At 37.4% G+C, this 21,613-nt stretch overlaps 1 protein-coding gene across 1 annotated transcript; it reads left to right on the forward strand.

Annotated features, from left to right (window-relative positions):
* The first annotated feature begins 1,798 nt into the window (after window positions 1-1,798).
* SHISAL2B (shisa like 2B) lies at window positions 1,799-20,098 on the forward strand. The gene is made up of 3 exons (XM_068535401.1): window positions 1,799-1,989; window positions 6,129-6,286; window positions 19,974-20,098. The coding sequence occupies exons 1-3, from the start codon at window positions 1,799-1,801 to the stop codon at window positions 20,096-20,098; spliced, it is 474 nt and encodes a 157-aa protein (XP_068391502.1).
* The last annotated feature ends 1,515 nt before the right edge of the window (window positions 20,099-21,613 follow it).

Consider the following 21,613-nt stretch of genomic DNA (forward strand, 5'->3'; position numbering starts at 1 on the left):
AGAAGCCTGCGCACTGCAACGAAGAGTAGCTCCCGCTCACCGCAACTAGAGAAAGCCCACGCACAGCAACAAAGACCCAACGCGGCCAAATTAATTAATTAATTAATTAAATTTTTAAAAAAATCAAACCTGAAAGAATCCAACAGTTTCTGTTAGGGAACCGTTGACTGAAACAGCCTGCCTTGGCCAGGCATGATAATAACCACTTGCATGAGTTGTCCCCAACAGGAGGTCCCGATAAGGAACAGGGTGCTGCCACCAAAAACTAACCGGGAGAATTTGGGAGGGGCCAAGAGGAGGGAGGAGACACCAGACCATAATATGTCCTGCCAACCTCCCAGAAACCCTCACGCTGGCATCCATCTTGGCTAAGAGATGTGTGCACCATCAGGAATGGCCTTGAATTGGACCAAATATGGGGACAAGCAAGATGATTGACCAGAGACACCCAGAAAGCTGACCCCACCACCATAAACCCTGAGACTGTGAGCCACGTGGCAGAGCAGTTCTCCTGAGTTCCCTTATCCCGCTGCTCTCTGCCCGGGTGCCCCTTCCCAATAAAGTCTTTTGCTTTGCCAGTACGTTTGTCTCCTCGGACAATTCATTTCCAAGCGTTAGACAAGATCTCTCTCTCAGGCCCTGGAAGGGTTCCCCCTTCCAGTAACACCTCTAAGTAACTTAACTGCATTCCAGAACAAAGCTCAAGAATATTTATGCAAATACAAAAACATACAGCACCTAGTAGGGTAAAATTCATGATTCTGGCATCCAGTCAACCCTCAGCTGAAGCAGAAAAGGAAGAGGAAGGAATAAAGTTCTATCTCAGAAATTTTATGAATGTTATAGTCACCTCCTCTCCTATCTTATGGCTATTAATATTTTCTTCTTTACACATCATAGTATTGTTTGACTAATTACAAAAGCATCCATTACTATTGTTATTTTTAAAAACTTGGTCAACAAAATGAATCACTAAAGTGAGAATACCAAACAAAAAGAGAACAAGAGAAATTTCTGCAGTGCTTTAAAAGGATGAAGTTCTCTCTCTCCCTACTTCCTTTGCCTCCTCTTTCTGCCTGCCTTTGCAGAAAGTCCTCAGTTTCTTTACCTCAATCTCTAACCTGTCCTTCCTTTCTCAGGTTAACTGAATACAGAATGCATGGCTAGTTTTTGGAGAAAATTTTGTTCTTGTCTTTGATATTTAAATTGGCAGATTTTAACGTCTTACACATACCTCTCAAAGAAGAAGGGGTACTTCTCAACAGTCCCTCACTGGTAGTTCAGTGCCTTTTGTTCTGCCCTCTACCCTGCTTCCCCGGCCCTGCTCCTTTGCCTGAAACCCATCTGCCCTGTCCCTGGGCAAAGGGAATTTCAACTTTGGCTGCATCTGTTCTGATGGCAAACACGTCCCACACCACACCTCCCGTTCTCCTTCAGGTGGAATCTCTTTCTGGCATGGAGTGGGGACGCCTCCGTGAATTGAGGAAAAGTGGAGAGAAGTCAGGAGAACGTGGAGAAAGCAGACGAAGGGAGAGCGAGAAAAAAGGTACAGGGCCGGAGATCGGCAGATAATAGGACCACTCAGTAGCGGGAGGGAGAAGCGCGTGCAAAGCGACCAGACACCATGGGGACGAGGGGAGGAGAGCGAGTAGAAGAGGCGCGCCCAGGCGGACCGCCCAGGCAGTCAGCCCGGGATCGCAAGAGGCGAGCCCGGCCGGAGGGGTGCGCGGGCGGGGCGGCACGTGTGTAGCCAGGGCAGATCGGGGGCTTAGCGTGCCCCTGCCCGCAGCCGCCAGAGATGAGCGAGGCCAGCCGGGTGTGCTCCGGCTACTACAGCCTCAACCACAGCTTCGTGGAGCCCTTCCAGTGTCCCCGGCGCGGCGAGGGGACCACCCTCATCTACTGCTGCGGCTTCGCCGACCTCAAGTACTGCTGCAGTGAGCCGGGCAGCTACTTCCCCTACAAGCACAGCTACATGTGGAGCCTCAGGTGGGTAGGCAGGGGGCTGGCGGCCAGGGGGCTGGGGAGGCGACGAGTCGTGCCACGACGGGAGGAGGGAGGTCGCCTGCGTCCTCGCGACCTGCTCGGATCCCTCCGGGGGGACAGGAGCCTCCGAGGGCTGAAGAGGGCCCTGCAGAGAACCCACTCGGTGCCACCCCCATCCGGCGAGGGTCGGGCAGTGGCGCCAGAAGTGTGAATCCGCCGGGGACCCCGGGCGAGGCGCGCGCGGGAGGCGAGCGGGCTCTGCGCCCGGGGCGCAAGCAGGGCCGCCCGGCGGGAGCGGACTACTCTTCACTCTCTCTCACCGGCACCAGTCCGAGGCCTGCGGCTCTGCGGGCAGAGAAAGACAAGCACATAACTTAAGGAGGAGATTTTAATTCTCTTTTTGATTAGTTTGGGCATTTGGTGCATTTGAATGGAAAAGGAGCTCCTTTGAGACTCAACGCGTTAACCAAAGATCAGAGTATTTTAAGTCTCTTTGTGGGTGAGAAGGAATTGGCTGTATCCTTTAAAGTATCAAGAAAGGGTGTGTGTGTGTGTATGCTTCGACGCGCACAGGCAACAGGGCTTTGTAATTTGCCCTTTCAGTTGATCTCACACTGACCCCCAAACAGAACTGGAGACCCACAGAGAGGAAGAGTTTCAGTTGCTGTGAGTACACACTCCGTTGAACCTTTGCAGGACACCCCCTTTCTCAACACCTGAGCTCTTTGGCCATTGCTGGAAAGTGAAGAGACTTTCAAAGGTGGTGTCTTCCTTGCCTCTTTTTCCTATGATGGTAATTTAACGTATTCCAATTAGTATTTACACAGGTATTTTCATTACGAAATGCTTTTCCCCCCCTCCACTCCAAAGGATTGCAGACTCAGAACCTGATTCTTTCATTTTGCCTGGAGAATGAATGGGGTGCCAGGGTTACAGGAAAGAACTGCCACCCCACCTCAAACTGTTACTTACAAATTAGCTTATGACTGGGAGAGAGAGAGAGGCCAACTCTGCTAAGTAAGGAGAAGAGTGTTATTTCTCCCAATCTCCTACCATGGTCCAGACTTTAGCACACATGCCAAGTCTACAGCAAATGACTTTAAATGTTATTTCTTAGAGCAGTAAAGTCATTTTTTTTTGCACACCGCAAGCTTCAAAAAAATCTCAAAAGGAGTGCCTACTTACCAACAAGTTCAACTAACAAAGTTGTGTCATGCCAGAACAGGAAATGATGACAATTTATCCTTATTACTTGGGGAAGCAATTTGTATTGCGCTGGCATATTATCTGGCCTTTTGGAAAATAACATAGTAACCTAGCTCTGAGTCTTTGGAGGTGTTAATAATGGTGGCAGCACCTCCATGAGAGACTGGCAACTCTTAAGTCAAACTCAATTGGAAAAGTGCCTGGGATTCTCAGGTCCCTGAATAGTTCCAAAGTGACAAGCAGCAGAGGATAGAAAACCTTCCTAAGGTTTATGAGGGCACAAAGGAATGAACAGCTTCCTGGGGTCTTCATTTAGCACTGACAATGCAGCTCAGTTCCTGGGAAATATAAAAATCATTTCAACTGATGGCATCAGTGGGCAATGTTAAACCTGGGGTTCTATATGTATATGTATAGCTGATTCACTTTGTTATAAAGCAGAAACTAGCACACCATTGTAAAGCAATCATACTCCAATAAAGATGTTAAAAAAACCCAAAAAAAAAACCCACCTGGGGTTCTTCCTTAGTTATTGAGCTCTGAGAACACAACGGGAAGGTAAAAATTTAGAACTTCATTTCCCTCATATTCTTTGCTCTCTCCCCTAATTTAAAATAGACCAACTGTGAAAAATATCCCAGAAGTCACTAGCATTTGTTCTGAGATTCTGCAGCCACTGCAGAAGGGCACAGGTATGGTACCTCCAGGTGAATGAAGTTGCTAAGTAGGAGAATTCATTAATGTGACAGCAGCTACAGACCCTTTCTCAGGGACTGCAAAGCAAACTGCCCTATGGTGCTGTGAGGAAAGCATAATTCTCCCTTTTCTGTGTCTGGCCCACTCCCATCTCTTCTCCTCTTATAAATCCCTAACCTCTAAGGGTTTCCTTTGGAAACCTTCTTCAGGACCTAGGAAAATAATGTGTGTTGCACAGGGCTACGCTTGAGTTCAACAAGTTATTTGTTGAAATGAATATTTTAGGAGATTCCCAGAGCTCCATCTTTATCTAGAGTTTTGCATGCATAAAGCAACATTTCTATAAAGTGGAACTATGACATTGAAACAGTTTGTCAGGATTATGAAGAACATCCTTTTGTAATAGAAAGAAGTGACATGCTTCGTTTTTGCTTTTCCTTCCAATCATGTGGCCTGGTTTTTAAACTGTGTACATGTAAAGTCTGGAATACATACATTGAATTTAATTAAGTTGACAATTTTACTTTTAATTGACTAAATTATTTTTTCACTTTGAAGATGTTTTTAGTAACCGGGTTCTCATTTCAGGAATCTTTCCAGATGTCTGGCCTCCTAGCTGCTTTGTGAAGCAGATAATATTAATTAAGTGGATTATGTTCCCATGTGTCTGTGCAGAGTCCTAACCCTCCCTGACACATATGATCTACAAAAGTCAGCTTTGGTGCAAACAAGCATGAAAGAGGAGTTGCCAGAGCCAGGGAGTCTACCCCTTGGAAAAGAGGGCATCAAGTGAGGGCAAACTCCAATTTAAATATGCAACTATATACTGACTCTAGCCAGAAAATTACCCAGTCTTCACTTCTGTGCAGGGCTAGGGGAACTGGGCTGATAGTAATTAACAAGCACAAGAATCTTTTGAAGTCTGCCCCCATGTCTGGCTCAGGAGGCAATCTCTAAATTGCAAGGGGGCTTTATCTCCTTAAATTAAGGATAAGTAGGATGAGCTTAGCCCCTGACTTTTAATTTTGTTCTTCCTCCCAAAGCAGTGACACACCTAGCACCCCTGGTCAAATTCTCCCTTCCGTCACTTTCAGCATGTCACATTTGTTCGCGCCCTAATCTCTGGGAAATAGCAGAAGCTGAAAGGCAAGCCAGGAAAATAATGAAGAAAAAGATCACTACTTTTCAGTGATCATTTCAATGATTGTTACTTTTCAAGGATGATTACTTTTCAATGACTATTAATGGATCAATCACCAGTCAATTATCATTTACTTCCATTTATGAAACATTAATTACAAGCTAAATACTCTATTAAACACTTTTAATGTGTGCATATGACTATGGGAAAGTCAATAGAAGTATCTGCTCTTGAGCAGCTTAAAATCTAATTATATGTATTTACATACCCATACATACATATTGCTCATGAAAGTAAAGTACATATGTTTGCATATTAGTCTTGCAAGATAATTTTCTTTTTTCCAAACTTCTTTTCCCATTTAAAAATAAGTTCACAGGTTTGTGAAAATTGTATTAGTTCTCAAGTGATTAGACTTATAGATAACTGTACCAGAAGGAATTGTTACAAATTTAGGGCAAATAATATCATATTACACTGCATTTTTAGAGAAAAGTACAAGGGTTTCTTCCTAAATGCTAGAAGCCATTGGTGTTATGCTCTTTTAGAAAGGAAAAATTCAGATTGAACATGAACTTTATATAAATTTCATAAACATTGCTTTCCTTTAATTAAACTTTCTTCTCCTCTCTTGTAATGGTTGTGGTTTTGTATATTAATACATGAAAACTCCCATACATGTCTCCAAAATAAAAGTTCTACACTTCTGGTAAACATTTGTTTCACTGTTTTTGCAGAGGTGGATATCTTTCTATTCATCTTTTATTGGTGAACCTAATCTTTCCTCCTAAAATATATTAATAATAGAGGTTTATCTGATAGAAATGTTTTGAACCATCCCTAGAGAATCATGTGACCTTTTACTGTAATATGAATTCACATGGTATTCTATACTAATATTAACATATAAATGTATAGAGAAATATCATAAGAATTTGATGGTAGAAAAAGGTGAGCCGTAGATTTCAATCATATACTGTTTATAATAAAACATAATTTGGTATGAATGACTGAAGCAAGTATTAACAATATTTAAACCTTTATTTTATGTGCAAACCAGTTTGTGTGACAGTCACAGTGTTTTTTCTGTTTTCCTCAGCATTGGAGCTCTGATTGGACTGGGAATTGCTGCCCTTGTTTTACTTGCCTTTGTCATCAGCGTCTGTGTTCTTTGCTACTTATTTCTGTATACAAAGCCTCAAAGATTAGACACTGGCCTTAAACTTCAACACCTAGAGGCTACTTCCACTCAAGAAGGTAATCAGTATCCATTATTTGTAACCAATTACTTGTACTCTGTTCAAAATAATAACCTGTGCCTGGGTGACCGATCATTCTGTTAGCAATGAATGCTTTTTAAAAATTCAGTTTATTATATGTCTTTATAAAAATTCATGTTAAATTAGGTCTTAATGATGAAATACCTTAGGGGGATTGTGCCCAAGGAAAAATAGTGGCAGGATGTAAATATTCTCATGAAAAAATAATACATTGATCCAGTAAATCCACTTTAATTTATTTATGTATCTCTCAGTTATAAAGGTTGTATCCTCTTGGAATTTTTAAATTTTGTTTTTGATGGAGCCAAAGAAGTCAAATAGATAGAGGAACAAAATATCCAATAATTAATTGTCAGTGTTGCATTGCTCTAGATTGGTTAGTCAGTAGTCAGTTAGGCATTACCTGTGTGCCTATGGTGTGCAGAATTCAGAGGAGGTGTATTAAGTAATTCAGAGGCATATAAAAGAAACTAAAAAATAAATAGAAGTCAGTCTTTGTTCTTGAATAGATCACAAACTAGTTATGCTATACAGGTATGTGTATGTGTGTGTTTGTGTGTGTAGTGCAACTATAAAGTAAAAATGTTTATGTAAGGTTTCCAGAACTGAGTCTCTTTGTTATCTTAATTATAATGTGCTACATATGCTAATCATTATCATTATGAAACAGAAAGAATTGTTAAAATTTTTTGTGAATATAAATTTCTATTAGTGTATTTTAAAAGTAGTGATCATGAATTTTATTTAGATATATGTATTTTGAACATATTGTTAATAAAAATTTAGAATATATATATTACAGATATATATGTTTAGAATAAGACACAGGTGCTCACTAACTTCTATTTTAAAAGGAAGTGAAAAACTTTCTTCCAAAAAATTTAGAAAATTTCCTTCCCATATGCTCCATTTTGGCTGAATCCAGAAACATGTTTATGGAGTACATGCTCTGCGATCTTCTCAAATACACCAGCACCGCATGATTACTTTAGCTCTATTTTTCTTCTCTGTAGAGATCTCAGAGGGTGCCCTGTATCACAAAGCAAGAAGCCAAGATCCCTTTGGAGTTCTTTTTCTGAAGTACTGTTTGGAGATTACATGGCCGAATTGACCAGTTGTTAGCTGAATTTAGTCCTGTGGCTTAGACTCTGTTTCTCCACAGGCAAAATGAAGCAGTGGACTAGTGATTATCAAATAATCAAAAAGTAAAATCAATTTTTGTCTCAATTGCTTAGATAATTTAAAGTATCATTTCTTAAATTTTATTGTGTGTAAGAATCACTTAGGGAGTTTGTTAAAACCACGAACTCCAGACTCTGCATTTTAAAACAAGTAGCTCCTCTTCCTACCCTGCCCTTGCTCCCTGGCTGTCCACTCTCCACAGAGAAGCCAGAGTGAGCCTGGTAAAACCTAAGTCAGGTCAGGGTCACTACTCTGGTCAAAACCCTAATCGCTTCCCATCTTTCAATAGATATGGAGTCCTAAATGTGAACTATGGGGGCTTTTGTGGTCTGCCCTTTACACCTTTATTTCTAGCATCTTATGCCCAGCCACCTTGGCCTCTTTGCTGTTCCTTGACATTCCTGCCTCAGGGCCTTTGCACATGCTGTGCCCATTGTCTGGAATGCTTTTCCCTCACTTTCACTTTCTTTAAATCTTTACTAAAAGTCACCTTCCCAGGGAGTTCTTCCCTGGTCACTCAATCTGCATCTTTAACTTCAACATTTCATGCCCTCTTCCTGCTGAATTTTTCTCCTAAGCACTTACCACTAATCTACTATATATTTTACTTACCTGTTGTCCAATTTTTCTCTACTCCAACTAGAAAGTAAGTTCCAGGAAAGTAGGAATTTTTGTCTTGTATGCTCACTACTGTTTCTCTAGTGCTTAGAACACAACAAATGTTTGTTGAATGAATTGAATGAAGTAGCACTGCACCTCTGTCGTAGGTGATCAAAGGAGCATGTTTATTGTCACCATTACAGTCATCAAACATTCACTGAGTGCCTCTTCTATACAATGCAGTGTGCTAAATAAAAATTGATTATTTTTCCTGATATTTTTCCTGATCTATCTCAGGGACTGCTCCAGAATTTTATTTCAAGCTGGATCTGAGAGCCCAGCAACAGAATTAGTTGGCTTGTTGACTCAAGTCTTTGTAGTCTTATGGCTCTTTAGCTAAGGAGATCCATTAGTGCACTTCCTATGTAGTTAGTTGAGGCTACTTTCTTACAGTGAAATATCCCCACTCTGGCCCTCTGAAAAACACTATGTTTATCAAGTCAGCAAAATAATTCAATACACCTTTCCTGAGTGCTTACTCTTGGTAAGGCATAATTTTATATGATGATTGCCTTCTGCTGCTTTCAAATTAGATAATTTTGGGCCCTTTGGTTGACATTCACCAAATAAGACATAGTGGAGAGCAGAAAACAAAATAGGTAATCCAAATGTCACCAGGAATAGGAAGAGAAAACGGTTCATATTTGAAAGCGACCCTTCAAAGTGATAATTAAAAACCATTGCTGTGCCTATTGTTAAATATGCATGCTTCATTCCAGTGATTCTCCCACCTAGGGATAAATGTCAGTGTTCTAGCTAGTGAGAAAACAAGGCTTTATTCCACTTAAGGAATGCCTTAAAGGTTAGGAACATAATGTTTGTGTAATAATTAAGCAAGTAAAATTACATTGGAGGAAAATTGGTTTCACCAGTTACCACTCCTTTCTTTGAAAACTATCTGTTCTTAAGAGTCAGCCTCCCATTATTTTAGATTAATTTTTAGAATTGAGACTTTTTTCATTATAGGCAATTTGAATGGCCTAAAGGGAAATGTGTTTTTGTGCACATACTAAAACTGACTTAAGGCACTGGACTTTTTTGTTTCTATAAATGACAGTAGCATTAAAGAAGAAACAACAGGCCCAAAACGGAGCCCTTTGTGCTAAGCCCCACATCAGCAAACCAAAACCTTACCTAACTGCAGTTTCAGCCTCTCCCAGGAGTGAAATTTTAAACCTATCCGTCTGGAATTTCCTGATCAACACTAGTAAGCTAATCTTCAGGATAGACCCCTGCCCCTCCCCTAAAGGAAAGTGACCTGCCTGAAAAAAATCCTTTCTTTTGTTTATGACTTCCTTGTCCTATCCCCTTCTGCCTATAAGACCCTTCATTTCCTACATCTTCTCAGAGCCCCTTTCTACTTGTTAGGTGGGATGCTGTCCAATTCACAAGTCGTTGGATAAAGCCAACTAGGTCTTCAAATTCACTCAGCTGAATTTTGTTTTTTTAACAATAGTCTAAGTCTAAAATAGTCTAATCTTAGACTATTTTGCCAAGATTTTTCTTTCATGTATCTTTATTCTATTGGGGTTCATTATTTTTAATGTATACAATTTAAGTCTTTATACATTTTGAATTGATCCTGAAAATAGCAGGTCTCTGGTAGTGCCTGTAGAGTTTAATTGGGCTACCTCCAGGGCTCACTTTGTACAGAGGTTCTATTGCTAAGCAATTGATTGGTCTTTACATTGTGTTCCATAATCATTTTCTTTCTTTTTAACTTTTGTGTTTTGAGTTATGCCTGTATCAAATGCCAATGTTTAAAAGAATACCGTGGTTTGTAAATTGTACTGTATTGGACAAACAGTTCTGAGCAGAAGATGGCTGTGTGAAGGGCATCTTTCTGAGTAGACACTCCTGGGGTGAGGGCTTATTTCATAAGATGTGGAAGAATTAATGGTTAATGGGGGAGCAATTAAAGGGATGAATGTCTTAGATCCCTGCTTCCCAAACTTTTCCACTGGAGAATCCTTAAAGGTAGATAAGAAAGGAATGTGTACCTCCAGAATTCCCAGGGTTAGAATGGAAAGCCCTGGTTTGTGAGCTTTAAATTATTTGAAGTTGCCCATTATATTTTTTAAATTATGGGAATTTTTAATTTGATTACTAGTATAATGACTTGTTTTACTCTAATAATAACATTATATCCTTCCCATTTCTGAGTAAAATTGATGCTCCAAGAAGATAAAATATACTCATCCCGTGGTTATGAGTATCCATTGACACCCTAGGGTTGTGGAGAGGGGTGGAGAATCCAGAGGGTTCTTAGAAGCAGAGTTTTTGATGAAAATGAGAAGGGCAGAGAGTAGAGCTGCTTGACACAAATAAAATAATATTGTTGTTTAGGAATAATAGACAACTCCAATTATCTATTATTTGGTAGTCTCATTTGCAAAGGCAGGCAATATAAATGGAAAAGGGGAAGCAAATCAGCAGTAAGGCACAGGTTGTCTAGGAGAAAAGCATAAATTATATATAGAATACTGAGAAAGCAAGCAAATTTGATGATTGTGTATACAATTGTTTGTTCTGCCTGTGAGCAAAATGGGACTTGGACCGTTCAGAATAGTCTACTATATTTCTTCTTAGAAGACACCCTTATACCCCCAGAAAGAAAACCTTTCTCTTAATTCACTTTCATTTTAGGAAAATTAGAAAATACAGAAAAACAAATAAACAAATAACTTCATCCATGATCCCACCACACAGAGATAACAGATATTAACACCATGGTGAATATCCTTCCTGGATTTTTTTTCTATGTATCTATAGATACATGTATATATAACAAAATGGGGAAAAAAATGAATCCTATAACAGCTTTTCTTTTATCACTGAACAACACTGACATCATCGTTTGCCAATAAATAAACACCACTTTTAATGATTACATTTTATTACCTTGATGGAGTGCTATGAATTTTTATTCTTTTATTTTGACGTAGTTCACACTTCCAGAAAAGTTGCAAGAAAAGTATTGAAAAGGTTGTATACCTTTTCCCAGATTTACTAATTGTTAATATTTTACCTCATTTTTTTCAAAATTGACTTTCTTTTGATGAATATTTTCTGAACCATTTGAAAATAATTTGCAGATATCACGCTTTTTAACCATAAATATTTCAGTATGTGTTTCTTAAGAACAAGGATTTTTTTTTCCTACATAATTACAGTACATTTATCAGTCAGGAAATGTAACAGTGATATAGTAATATTATCTAATCTGCAGTTCATATTAAAATTTTCCAATATCCTTAAATAGCTATTTTTTTCTTATCTACGATCTAGTCCAGAGTTACATCTTGTAATTAGTTATCATATTTCTTTAGTCTTTTGTTTTTGTTTTTTGAAACTTATTTTTATTTTAAATCATCCTTTTACCTTTCTTTTTTTCAATTGAAGTATAGTTGATTTACAATGTTGTGTTAGTTTCTGGGTGTACAGCAAAGTGAGTCAGATATATATATAACTGAATATATAGTCACTATTTTTCCTTTTGCCATTACTAAGTAACTTGTTGGGAGGTATGAAAAAATCCTGTTCCTCCTCCAACTTTCACGCACCCATTGATGGTTCTTGACTGAATGTTTTCATTCAAAATTTCAAGATAATTTTAGAATTATTATTATGATAGCTATGAAATGATGATTTTCTAACCTCATCATTCCTTCTGTGTTTCTTAGTTGTTATTCTGCTACAAGGAAGAGCTTTCCCTTTCCCCCTATTTACCTATTAATTAATTTATTAGTATCAGTATGGACTTGGATTCTTTATTCTAAAATAGTCTATTACTATCATCATTTATTCTGATTCTTAAATTAACTCAGATTTGGCCTGTGGGAGCCCCTTTAAATTGGGTCCTATATCCTTTTGAAATATGTCCATCATTTTTTGAGCATTTTTTTTGCTCTCTGTCACAAAATGTTCTCGAGCAGCCTGTGCTTTTCCTGTTCCAGCCCTGAAATCTGCCATTTGTCCAAGAAGTCGCCAAGAAGTTGCCCTTTTAGTTGGAATGGTGTTTAGAAACCAGTCTGGGTATATCATATTTTATTAAATTATTGACTTTGAACTAGCTTCCATTTTTTCTGTTACACACAAGCATTGAACACTGAAGTATTTTCCTAGCATAAATCCCTAGGAATGGAATTGCTGACCAAAGATTTGGTACATATAAAAGGCTTTGGATACAAATTGGTAACTGTCCTCCAGAAAAGTACTATTTCATGAGTATTTTTATTTCAAAAGATATATATCTTACTAATTTCACTGAGGGAAACAATATAGTGTTTTATTTTTAATTTATCTAATTAGGAGCAAGGGTGGACATTTTCATATTTATTTGTCATTGTCTTTGTGGTATATTGTTGCTCATATCTTATACACATTTTTCTATGGGGGTGTTCATTTTTCATTGCTTTATAGGAACTTTCCATACAGTAACTAAATTCTTTTTCACATATATTGCAAGTATTTTTCATAGTTGTTTCCTTTTTTATATGTGACAATTTTTCAACTGTAGAAGTTTCTCTTTTTGTGATTTCTTCCTTTAATTTCATACTTAGAAAGTTCTTACCTCACTCTAAGATATAAAGATATTCACCTATATTTTCTTCTAATACAATACATACATGCACTTGTTTTTTACATCTAAATCTTTAATAATCCTGGAATTAAAATTTTTGTGTAAAGTGTGAGGTAGGGATGTGCCTTTATTTTTATTTTACAAATAATGAGCCAATTGTCTAAATATTTATTGGGAAATCTATCCTTTTTTTCTTGACAATTTAAAATGTCACCTTTGTCATAAACTAAATTCTTATATATACTGGGCTCTGTTTTTAGACTTTCTATTTTATTAAATTTATCAGTCTGTTTATTCTTAAGTCAATAATACACTTTAAAAATTATTGTAGCTATATAATTTATTTTAGTATCTAATTAGGGAAGACTTTCTCTTCCTTCCCATTATGCTTCTTTTTCAAAGTTTCTTAGCTACTCTTGTTTCAGTATTCCAAATAAACTTCTGAATCACATTGTCAAATTTTAAAAAATCAAGTGGCATTTTGATGCATTTTGTACTAAATCTATAGATAACTTTGGGAGCTATTTTTCTTAGTAGCCTTAACATTGCTTCAACCAAATTCTACTCAAAACATTTATTAATTACGCTGCCACATTATTTTTAAATGCCATTCTTTGTTTCAGAGAGGCTTTAAAAACTCACTGAGATCTTAGTAGAAGATGGGGTAATTTGAACTCAATGGCAGAAAAGGTCACTTGTGTCTCCTAAAGGGGCTTTTCTACTGAAAATAATGAGTCTGGAATTTCCTACAACTCTTTTTGTTTCTAGAATGTAGAAAACCAAATTGCTCGGCAGAGCTCCTGCTACTTTTAGCATTTGTGAGTCCTCCTCAGGGAGCAGGGTTAGGCAATGCTGGCTGATGCTGGAACCAAAAAGCAAAATAGAAGCCAGTCTCTCATTGTGAAAATTCATTTAAAGGATTTAAAATATCAGCTAAATTCCTCTGTGAGCTATGTTAGTTATCTATAGTTGAATTTAACAATGCAGAAAAGAAAAAAAAAATGTCCAATTGTGGAAAAAATAGTGTAGGAAAAACATTTCTGGAGAGAACTGCCTTCATTCCTTGATGGATGGGCAAAGCAAAAGGGCAAGTCTAAGATTCTAACTTTCAAAATGAATTTTTAACTGTACTTACATGAGATACCTGTGTATCCTCAAGGGGAAGACAGGGCATTGAAGAAGGGAGAAGTCAATAGGTCAGGAGGTCAGTAGGCAAGTTTTGCTCACTTCACCATTTACCGCAGATCCAGTTCTTTGCATCGTATTAAATTTAAAGGGAAAATGTCCCCTAGTAAATAAAGAACACTTTTAGGGTGCAAATTTAAGATTGCTTGTTTCCACTAGAAAGAAATGCAGGATGAGTGGGATGTGTGGATTTCTACTAAATACTAAAGTGAGCCAGCTGATTAGTCATTGAAGCTGCTGTAGGGCAGCAGGTTGGTAATGCAGAAGCTAGAAGGACACAGGCAGATAATGGCAGAAAAGCTTAATTACCGCTCTGCCACACAGCCAGGAGATGAGACCTGCAGAGGCCCAGTATTCTTTTGATATTTTGAAATGGCAGGTAAGAGCAGAGTTCATAGAAGATTTATAGGATAAATGGATCCCTGAGGAATGCTTCTGAAAATGAATGTAAAATTTAACTATTATAGAAAAAATATATTGGCCTAGTTTGTGATGAGGATAGGTGGATTTTGTTTGATGAATTTGATTTAAATGGCGAATTTGATTTGCTTGATAAATTGCATTTAAATTTTGGCAAAGGCCAAAGCTTTCATTTAAATGCCAGGCTGAGAGGTATAGGATTAAAGGAAGGTTGAGATTTACATATGATGACCAGACTGAAGAAAAGAATAAAAATGGGACACTAGCAGCAGAAAGAGCAACTAATGTCAACCCAGGAAAGCACAGTGATGTTGGATCTTTCCAGTCTGCACTCAGGTAAAGAAAAGGAGAAATTAAATTTAAAAAACCCTTTATATGTAACAAATCCCTTAAGAGCTCAATGGTATAACAGATTTCTTGTTTAAAATTTAATCCATGTTGTAACCTCGTGACAGAAGAGGCAGCTGGTTTTATCTCTACTCTGTTGGTTAAGAAATTAGTTTCTATTTCTTAAAGGAAAACTAGGAAAAGGTGAGGTTGCTGAGACTTTTCCTCTTCTCTCTTTTAAAATCATTCCAAAGGGATGCAGTTAGCTGGACTCTGATATCACTACAGCACAGCCCACTTGCAGCAGTTGTTTTTTCCATAATATGCCCAATTATTCTAACTTACCAGAGGGATATACATTGAAAGCACGTTTGGACTTTTATAAGCTGCAGGAAGAGAGGGAACACCACGGTGTTGACTTGCTAATCAAAGCTCCTGCTTCAAATGGTGTCAGTATGGTGTTCATACCAAATCTTTTCTTGTTCCTGTAGCAAATCAGTTTGGTTAGGGGAACTGCATTGCCTTAAGAAGCCAATCTAAGAAATGATCTTTGTACCTGCACTGGTTAGAAGGATCCAGTAGTCAAGGAAATAATGAATCAGGGCTGGGGAATGGGGGGTTTTACAAGTCCTAGATGAAGGAAAATCTATTGATAGAATACTGGAATGTATTTTGCAAGCCTTTAAATCTCAGAGGGCAGTAGACAGGTTAAACTCTTTCAGTTGTTTCCAGGAAAATGCATAATGGAAACCAGAGCTGTCAGAATGGAGATGGCTTAAGAGAGAACCCCAGACTAAGGGGTTCTTGGAGAGAACCCCAAACTAAATGAGGAAATAAATTCCTGAGTTTAACTCCCATAAAAAGAAAAAAAACCCTGTATGTGACAAGGTAGAAAAACCACCTTGAAAATCTCACTAGAATATTATGAATTTAAGTATGTAAAAAGCTTAGGAAACATGAAGACTTGAATTAATCAAACGTTACAGTCTTCAGACTTCCAGGACTTCGAATAAAAGGTTAAAATTTTAGATGTTTAAAAAAATGCTAGAGAGGCAAGATAGGGGAAGAGGATTAAGAGGCACAAACTATTATGTATAAAATAAATAAGCTACAAGGATATATTGTACAGCATAGGGAATATAGCTAATATTTATAATTTTAAATGGAGTATAATCTATAAAAATATTGAATCACTATGTTGTATGCCTAAAACTAATATGATATAAATCAACCATACTTCAATTAAAAAAAAGGAAAAAATGCTTATATAAGATACAAATTCTGCCCAGATAATATGAAACTAATTTACATCTTAAATCCTTGGTCTTTTACCTTTACCTGCTGTGATACCGGAGAGTACAAACGATACTGAACCAATAAAAATAAGCCTACAAACATTTTGTTTTTCAAATATTACAAATGTTATATAAGGAAAATAGTTTCAAGGGTCTCTCTCTCTCTCTCTATATATATATATATACCCCATTACTTAAGTATTTAGTAGTTAAATTTGAATCCATATATCTTTTAAAGTCTACTTTGCAAATAACAGTGAAGAATTTATCAGGTCATCAAATTTTCATGCTAGCTTTCCCTACTACATTTATCTTAAACAATTTTGCTTGCTGACTGGGCAAAGAGCTACTTGCCAGGCTAGAAAATGTTGTGCCTACAACAAATTAACTTTTTGTTGTTTTTGTTTAAAAATCAAATTATAGTCAAAACATTATGATTGGATGTTTAGAAGTAGAACATTAACACCAAAAGAGTTCAGAAGTAATGAAATAAAGCCATATATTGTACTGCTCTAGGCCCTACATTTTAAAATTATGATACTTTTAATATTAGCCCAGAGAATAATGCCATGCATGTTTCAGGCCTATGGGCAAGATCTGGGAGCTGTAGTGAGACATCATCCTTCAAAACTTATCAATAATATTGCTCCTTTGAGTGTTGATCTATGAAAACAACCCATAGTGAGGGATGTCCTCATTGACTCTGTAAAGCAGTCTATACAATTACTTATAAATGGGCAAAGCCAGGCAGTATGAACACACTTCAAGGTGAGGCTTAGACTTATCTAAAGAAAAAAAGTGAAAAAGTCATATAAGAAGAGAGACTAGATGGCAAAAAAGTAGAGGAAAGCTACTTCTAATAGTGAACCTCTTGGCTAGTGAGTCCCCCTTCCCCTTAGGTAGGTTTGGAGCAGATTTTCCAAAACCTAAAGGACAAATAAGAGTTTTTCAAGCAAAGATTAGAGAGTTAGGGATATCAGGCAGCTGGAAGTATGCAAAGGCTTGGGGCAGAGAGAGAGCAAGAGAGCAAGGCAAGTCTGGGGAGCCTGTCAGTCAGTATTTCTGTATGTCTGAAATGCCAAGTACCAGGAAGGGAATGGGGCGAGCTGAGCTGGGAGAGGGAGGTAGGGCTGATCCTCAGCCTAACCAAGAAATTAAGATTTGATCCTAAAGAATTTTAAGCAGAGAGAAGCTGATAGTAAATGCTCTGAGGAAACATTATCAAAGTATTAACTATTATTGTATTGCTGATAGTTTTGCATCTTTTCTCACTTAACATTGTATTCTAAGCATATTCAATGTAATTAAAAATTTCCTGGAAATCACTTTTTCGGATTAAATGGCTGCATCATACTTATGCATGATAATTTAGCAATTTCCCTATTATAAATTTAGGGTACTTACATTTTTTTGGTATTGAAAAGAATCAGTGAATATCTTTATATATAAGTTTTAGAGCTCATCTCTTATGGTTTCCTTGGGAACTTCATGCTAAAATCACAAGGTAGGAACACTCCAGACTTAAAAATAAATGTACCAATTTACACTCCCATCATGCCATCCCATTGGCCCTGCTTTCTAGGGCCAAGCAGGACATCCCCCACTATGGGTTGATTTTATAGACCAACACATTACCCAAAGGGGTAATATTATTGATAAGTTTTGAAGGATGATGTCTCGCTACAGCTCCTAGATCTTGCCCATAGGCCTGAAACATGCATGGCATTATTCTCTGGGCTAATATTAAAAGTATCTTGTTTAAAATGTGGAGCCTTGAGTGGTACGATATATGGCTTTATTTCTTTTTTTCTGAATTTTTGTGATGGTAAAATAAATTACTTAAATTACTCTTGGCCAAGAAAGATTTTATCTGTTCCTAATTGAGACATGAAAAATGGTATATTACCTTTTGAATTTACATTTCTTTCTGACTAGTAAGATAGGAGAGTCAGTAGATCTTTTGCCCATCTCTTTACTGATTAAGAGGTGTTAATGTCTTACATATTGATATGTAAGTGCCGGTTATATGTTAGACATGAATCATGTGTTCTAAACATTTCTTCCCAGTTGGCTTTCAATCTTGTCTTTTGCAATCTACAACTTTAAAGTTTTTACTATGTCACACTTTCAATCTTATCATTTCACTCAACAAATTTACTGAACATTAGCTATGTACAATGCAATTTTTCTGCATCATCAATGAAAAATATAGTAAAAGATCTCTGGCATGTGGTGCTTACATTTTAGTGAGAGGAGATAGATAATAAACATAATAAAAAGGTAAATTATATTAGTAAATAAATGCTATGGGAAAAACTGGAGAGCAAAGGGATTGGGGATGGGGTGGGGGGAATGTAGTTTGCAATTTTAAATACAGTGTTTAGGTCCCATTGAAACGGTGACTTCTGAGCAAGGATTGAAAATTAGGGCGTTACCCTGCAGATAATCTGAAGAAAGAGCATGCCAGACAGAGTGAACAGCCAGTGCAAAGGCCCTATGGCTGGAACATGCCTGAAATATTTGATCAAAGAGGTTGGAGTGAATGAGAGGATTAAGTAGAAAAAGATGAAGTCAGGGAGATTAATGGTGTGCGCGTGTGTGTGTGTGGACATGTAGGCCATTATAAAGACTTGGGTGAAATGGAGGGTTCTTTGCAGAGGACATGCTTTGACTTATGTTTCAAAGGATCACTCTGAGTGTTGTGCTGAAAATAGAACAGTGGTAGCAGTGAAGGTGGTCTGATTTTGGATGTGTTTTAAAAATGTAGTCAACAGGATATCAGATAAATTGGTGGTGGGGTTGAGCGAAGAGGAACCAAGGCTGACGGAGGTTTTCGTCCTGAGCAACTGAACACATGGAAGTTGCCGGCAATTGAGAAGAGGAAGACTGTAAGTGGATTGGGCTCTTTTTTTTTTTTTCCCTGGGAATGATCCAAATATCAGTTTGGACTAACTTGGAGATGTCTACTAGATATCCAAGTGGAGATGGCAACTAGGAAGTTGACTCTGCAGTTCAGGAGAGGTGTGGGTTAGAGATACATATCTGGGAGTCATCAGCAGAGATGGTATTAAAAACTGTGGGACTAATGAGAGTAATTAGGCAGTGACACAGTGATAGGAACCAATGGCTGAGCCCTCAGGCCCTCCTCAGCCTAAGATGCTTGGGAGGGGAAAAGGGACCAACAAGAAAGATGGAAAACGAGCAATGGTGACACAGGAGCGAGTCAAGGAAGCGTGGCATCTGGGAAGCCAAGAAAGAAAATGCTGCTGATAGGTCAAATAAGATGTGGCTTGTGAGCTGGACTGTGGGTTTAGCAACAGGGGGTTATTAGTAACATCTGTGATTTCTTGCACTGCTTTTACATAATTATAAAATTATTTAAATATATTTAAATTTGTATATATTGGTGAAATATATGACATTTTCACACTTAATTTTTCTAACATCATTCATTGATTAATAATCCATTTCTTTGCTATGAGCTTGTTAGTCTAACTTCTGATGAACAAATATCCACATTCCTCTACCCTTGTGCATTTTGGACTCATTTATATAGAACGAGTGAATGGGATTATGGAATAAACATGCTCTTTTTAAATGTTACATCTCAATTGATTATAATGGCAAAGTCTTAAGATTGTTGTAAATTATTATGATCGATTTTAGTTTTGTTCCCTTTATGCATAAGGACAGTCACACTTTTATTAAGCAACCCAGAAATTGTTACCTTCTGATCAAATGTGTAGTTTCCTCCGTGGAAGTGTGGAGAAAGAAAGGTAAGCATGGAAACGAAATCCTTACTTCTGTTACTGAGTATTTCCCTTATTTGACTTTCAGGAGAAAATGCTCAAAAACAACTTTGAAATGATTCAATTCTCACTCATCCATAATGTCTTTAGGACATCATATTTCCAACATTCCTAAAAAGTTTATTTTTTTAAGGACAAATTTTAAAGTAAGATTTGATGTCATAATTTCAAATAATTATTTCATTTTGTTTTGTGTATTTGCAGGCAACTCAAATAGAAAAACCAAAGCCCCCAGTTCAAATTCAACAAATGAAACATTCTATGAAGCTGATGATATAATTCAAGAAAAAACAATGGATATGACACAAATCAACACTGCTTACTGTTAAATATCCTGTGTTGTAAAGGCTCACTGGAGAGATGGAGCAACAAAAATAAAGAGTTCACTTCAAATGCAGTTCGTAATAATACTTTTCAAAAACTCACCACGCACAAAGCAAGACACAGCTGCAGTTTTGATCATTCAATTAATTTATTAAACACCCACTAAGGTTTCTGACAGATTTCCATGTGCATAAGTTTACTTTTATTTGCTAATTAAGATGTTTCTACATTACATGAAATTATGTTAATACTTCAGGAGAAATTATAGAATTTATCAATAACAAGATAAGCACACCTATGTCAGTGAAGAACAATGAGAAGTTTATGTCACATTACCAGCATTTCACAAGTTTCTCACACTTTGAGGCAGTTATTTTTATAAGAGATGGTACTAGATAGGTAAATCTCGGGGGGGTGGCCTTATGAACGAGAAGTGGCGTGTTCTTAAGTCTCTTAGAAATCAACCCATGCCTTTTTTAGGGGATTTGCTGAGCACACAATGTATTATTGCCTTTATAAAAACTAACATTCAATAACAAAATGTATCACTATGTATAATCTGCATGATAAATATTTTCTGCAAGGGATAACCATAACAAAAATCCTTCACTGATAAAGTTCCTAAGAAATTTCTAGAATGAAAGTTATAAAACAAACAAATTAGTTCTCTGGTCCCACCTAAGGCTACTGCAGTGGTATCACTTAGACATCTAGAAATAGAACTATAGTTTCTGCAAATTAAAATCGTTTTAAAAGATTTTTATTCATAAATGTGATTTCTATTATAAGAACACAGACCTGGTCCTATAATGGAATTCAATAGGAAAAAAGAATTAATTTTAAGCTGGCTCTGCTGAACACATCTACTGTGTTGTACAAAGTTTCTGGAGTTGGAAGACTAGCCTTTCAAAATGTGCCAAATACAGCTTCTCTGGTCTGCTGGGGGAAAAGAAAGGAATGCCTTATGGCTCTCAGGCATGCAAAGCTCAGGGTTAGAAACTTTTGATCATTAGCCTGTCAAAATTTCTACTAAGAACTGGGGATTCCAGCGCTGTCCAGTAGAGGTTTCTGTGATGATGGAAATGTTCTTTCTATATCTGCACTGACTGGCATGGTAGCCACTAGCCACATGTGGCTACTCAGCACTTGAAATGTGGCTAGTGCAACTGAAGAGACACATTTTCATTTAATTAATCTAAATTTCAATAGCCACATGTGGCTACACTGACAGCACAGTTCCAGATCATTACTGCAACATCCTACTGCCAGTGTTGGATTTCACATTCAAAAAGAGCACAGTTTTGCCAATGTTTAAATATTAAAATTGCTCAGAGTGTGTGTGAAGTCTGAAAGTTGAAACAGTTCCATTACAAAAATGACATTTTATGTGGTCATAAAAGCAAAGAATTTTCATCTATTTTTGTGAAAGCACATAAAGTGTGGGTACTTCTTGATCTTTTACCCAGCTTTGATAAAAAAAAAAAATCCCAGAAAATTGGCTATCTTGATACACAGATATT

The sequence above is a fragment of the Eschrichtius robustus genome, chromosome 2 (assembly GCF_028021215.1).
Source record: "Eschrichtius robustus isolate mEscRob2 chromosome 2, mEscRob2.pri, whole genome shotgun sequence".
In the NCBI taxonomy this organism is placed as follows: domain Eukaryota; kingdom Metazoa; phylum Chordata; class Mammalia; order Artiodactyla; family Eschrichtiidae; genus Eschrichtius; species Eschrichtius robustus.

Excerpts from the sequence above, each read along its gene's own strand:
- SHISAL2B (XM_068535401.1), top strand. The coding sequence starts at position 1,799 with ATGAGCGAGGCCAGCCGGGTGTGCTCCGGCTACTACAGCCTCAACCAC. Across the intron at positions 1,990-6,128 it reads AGCTACATGTGGAGCCTCAG|CATTGGAGCTCTGATTGGAC; the intron begins GTGGGTAGGCAG and ends TGTTTTCCTCAG. Across the intron at positions 6,287-19,973 it reads GGCTACTTCCACTCAAGAAG|GCAACTCAAATAGAAAAACC; the intron begins GTAATCAGTATC and ends GTGTATTTGCAG.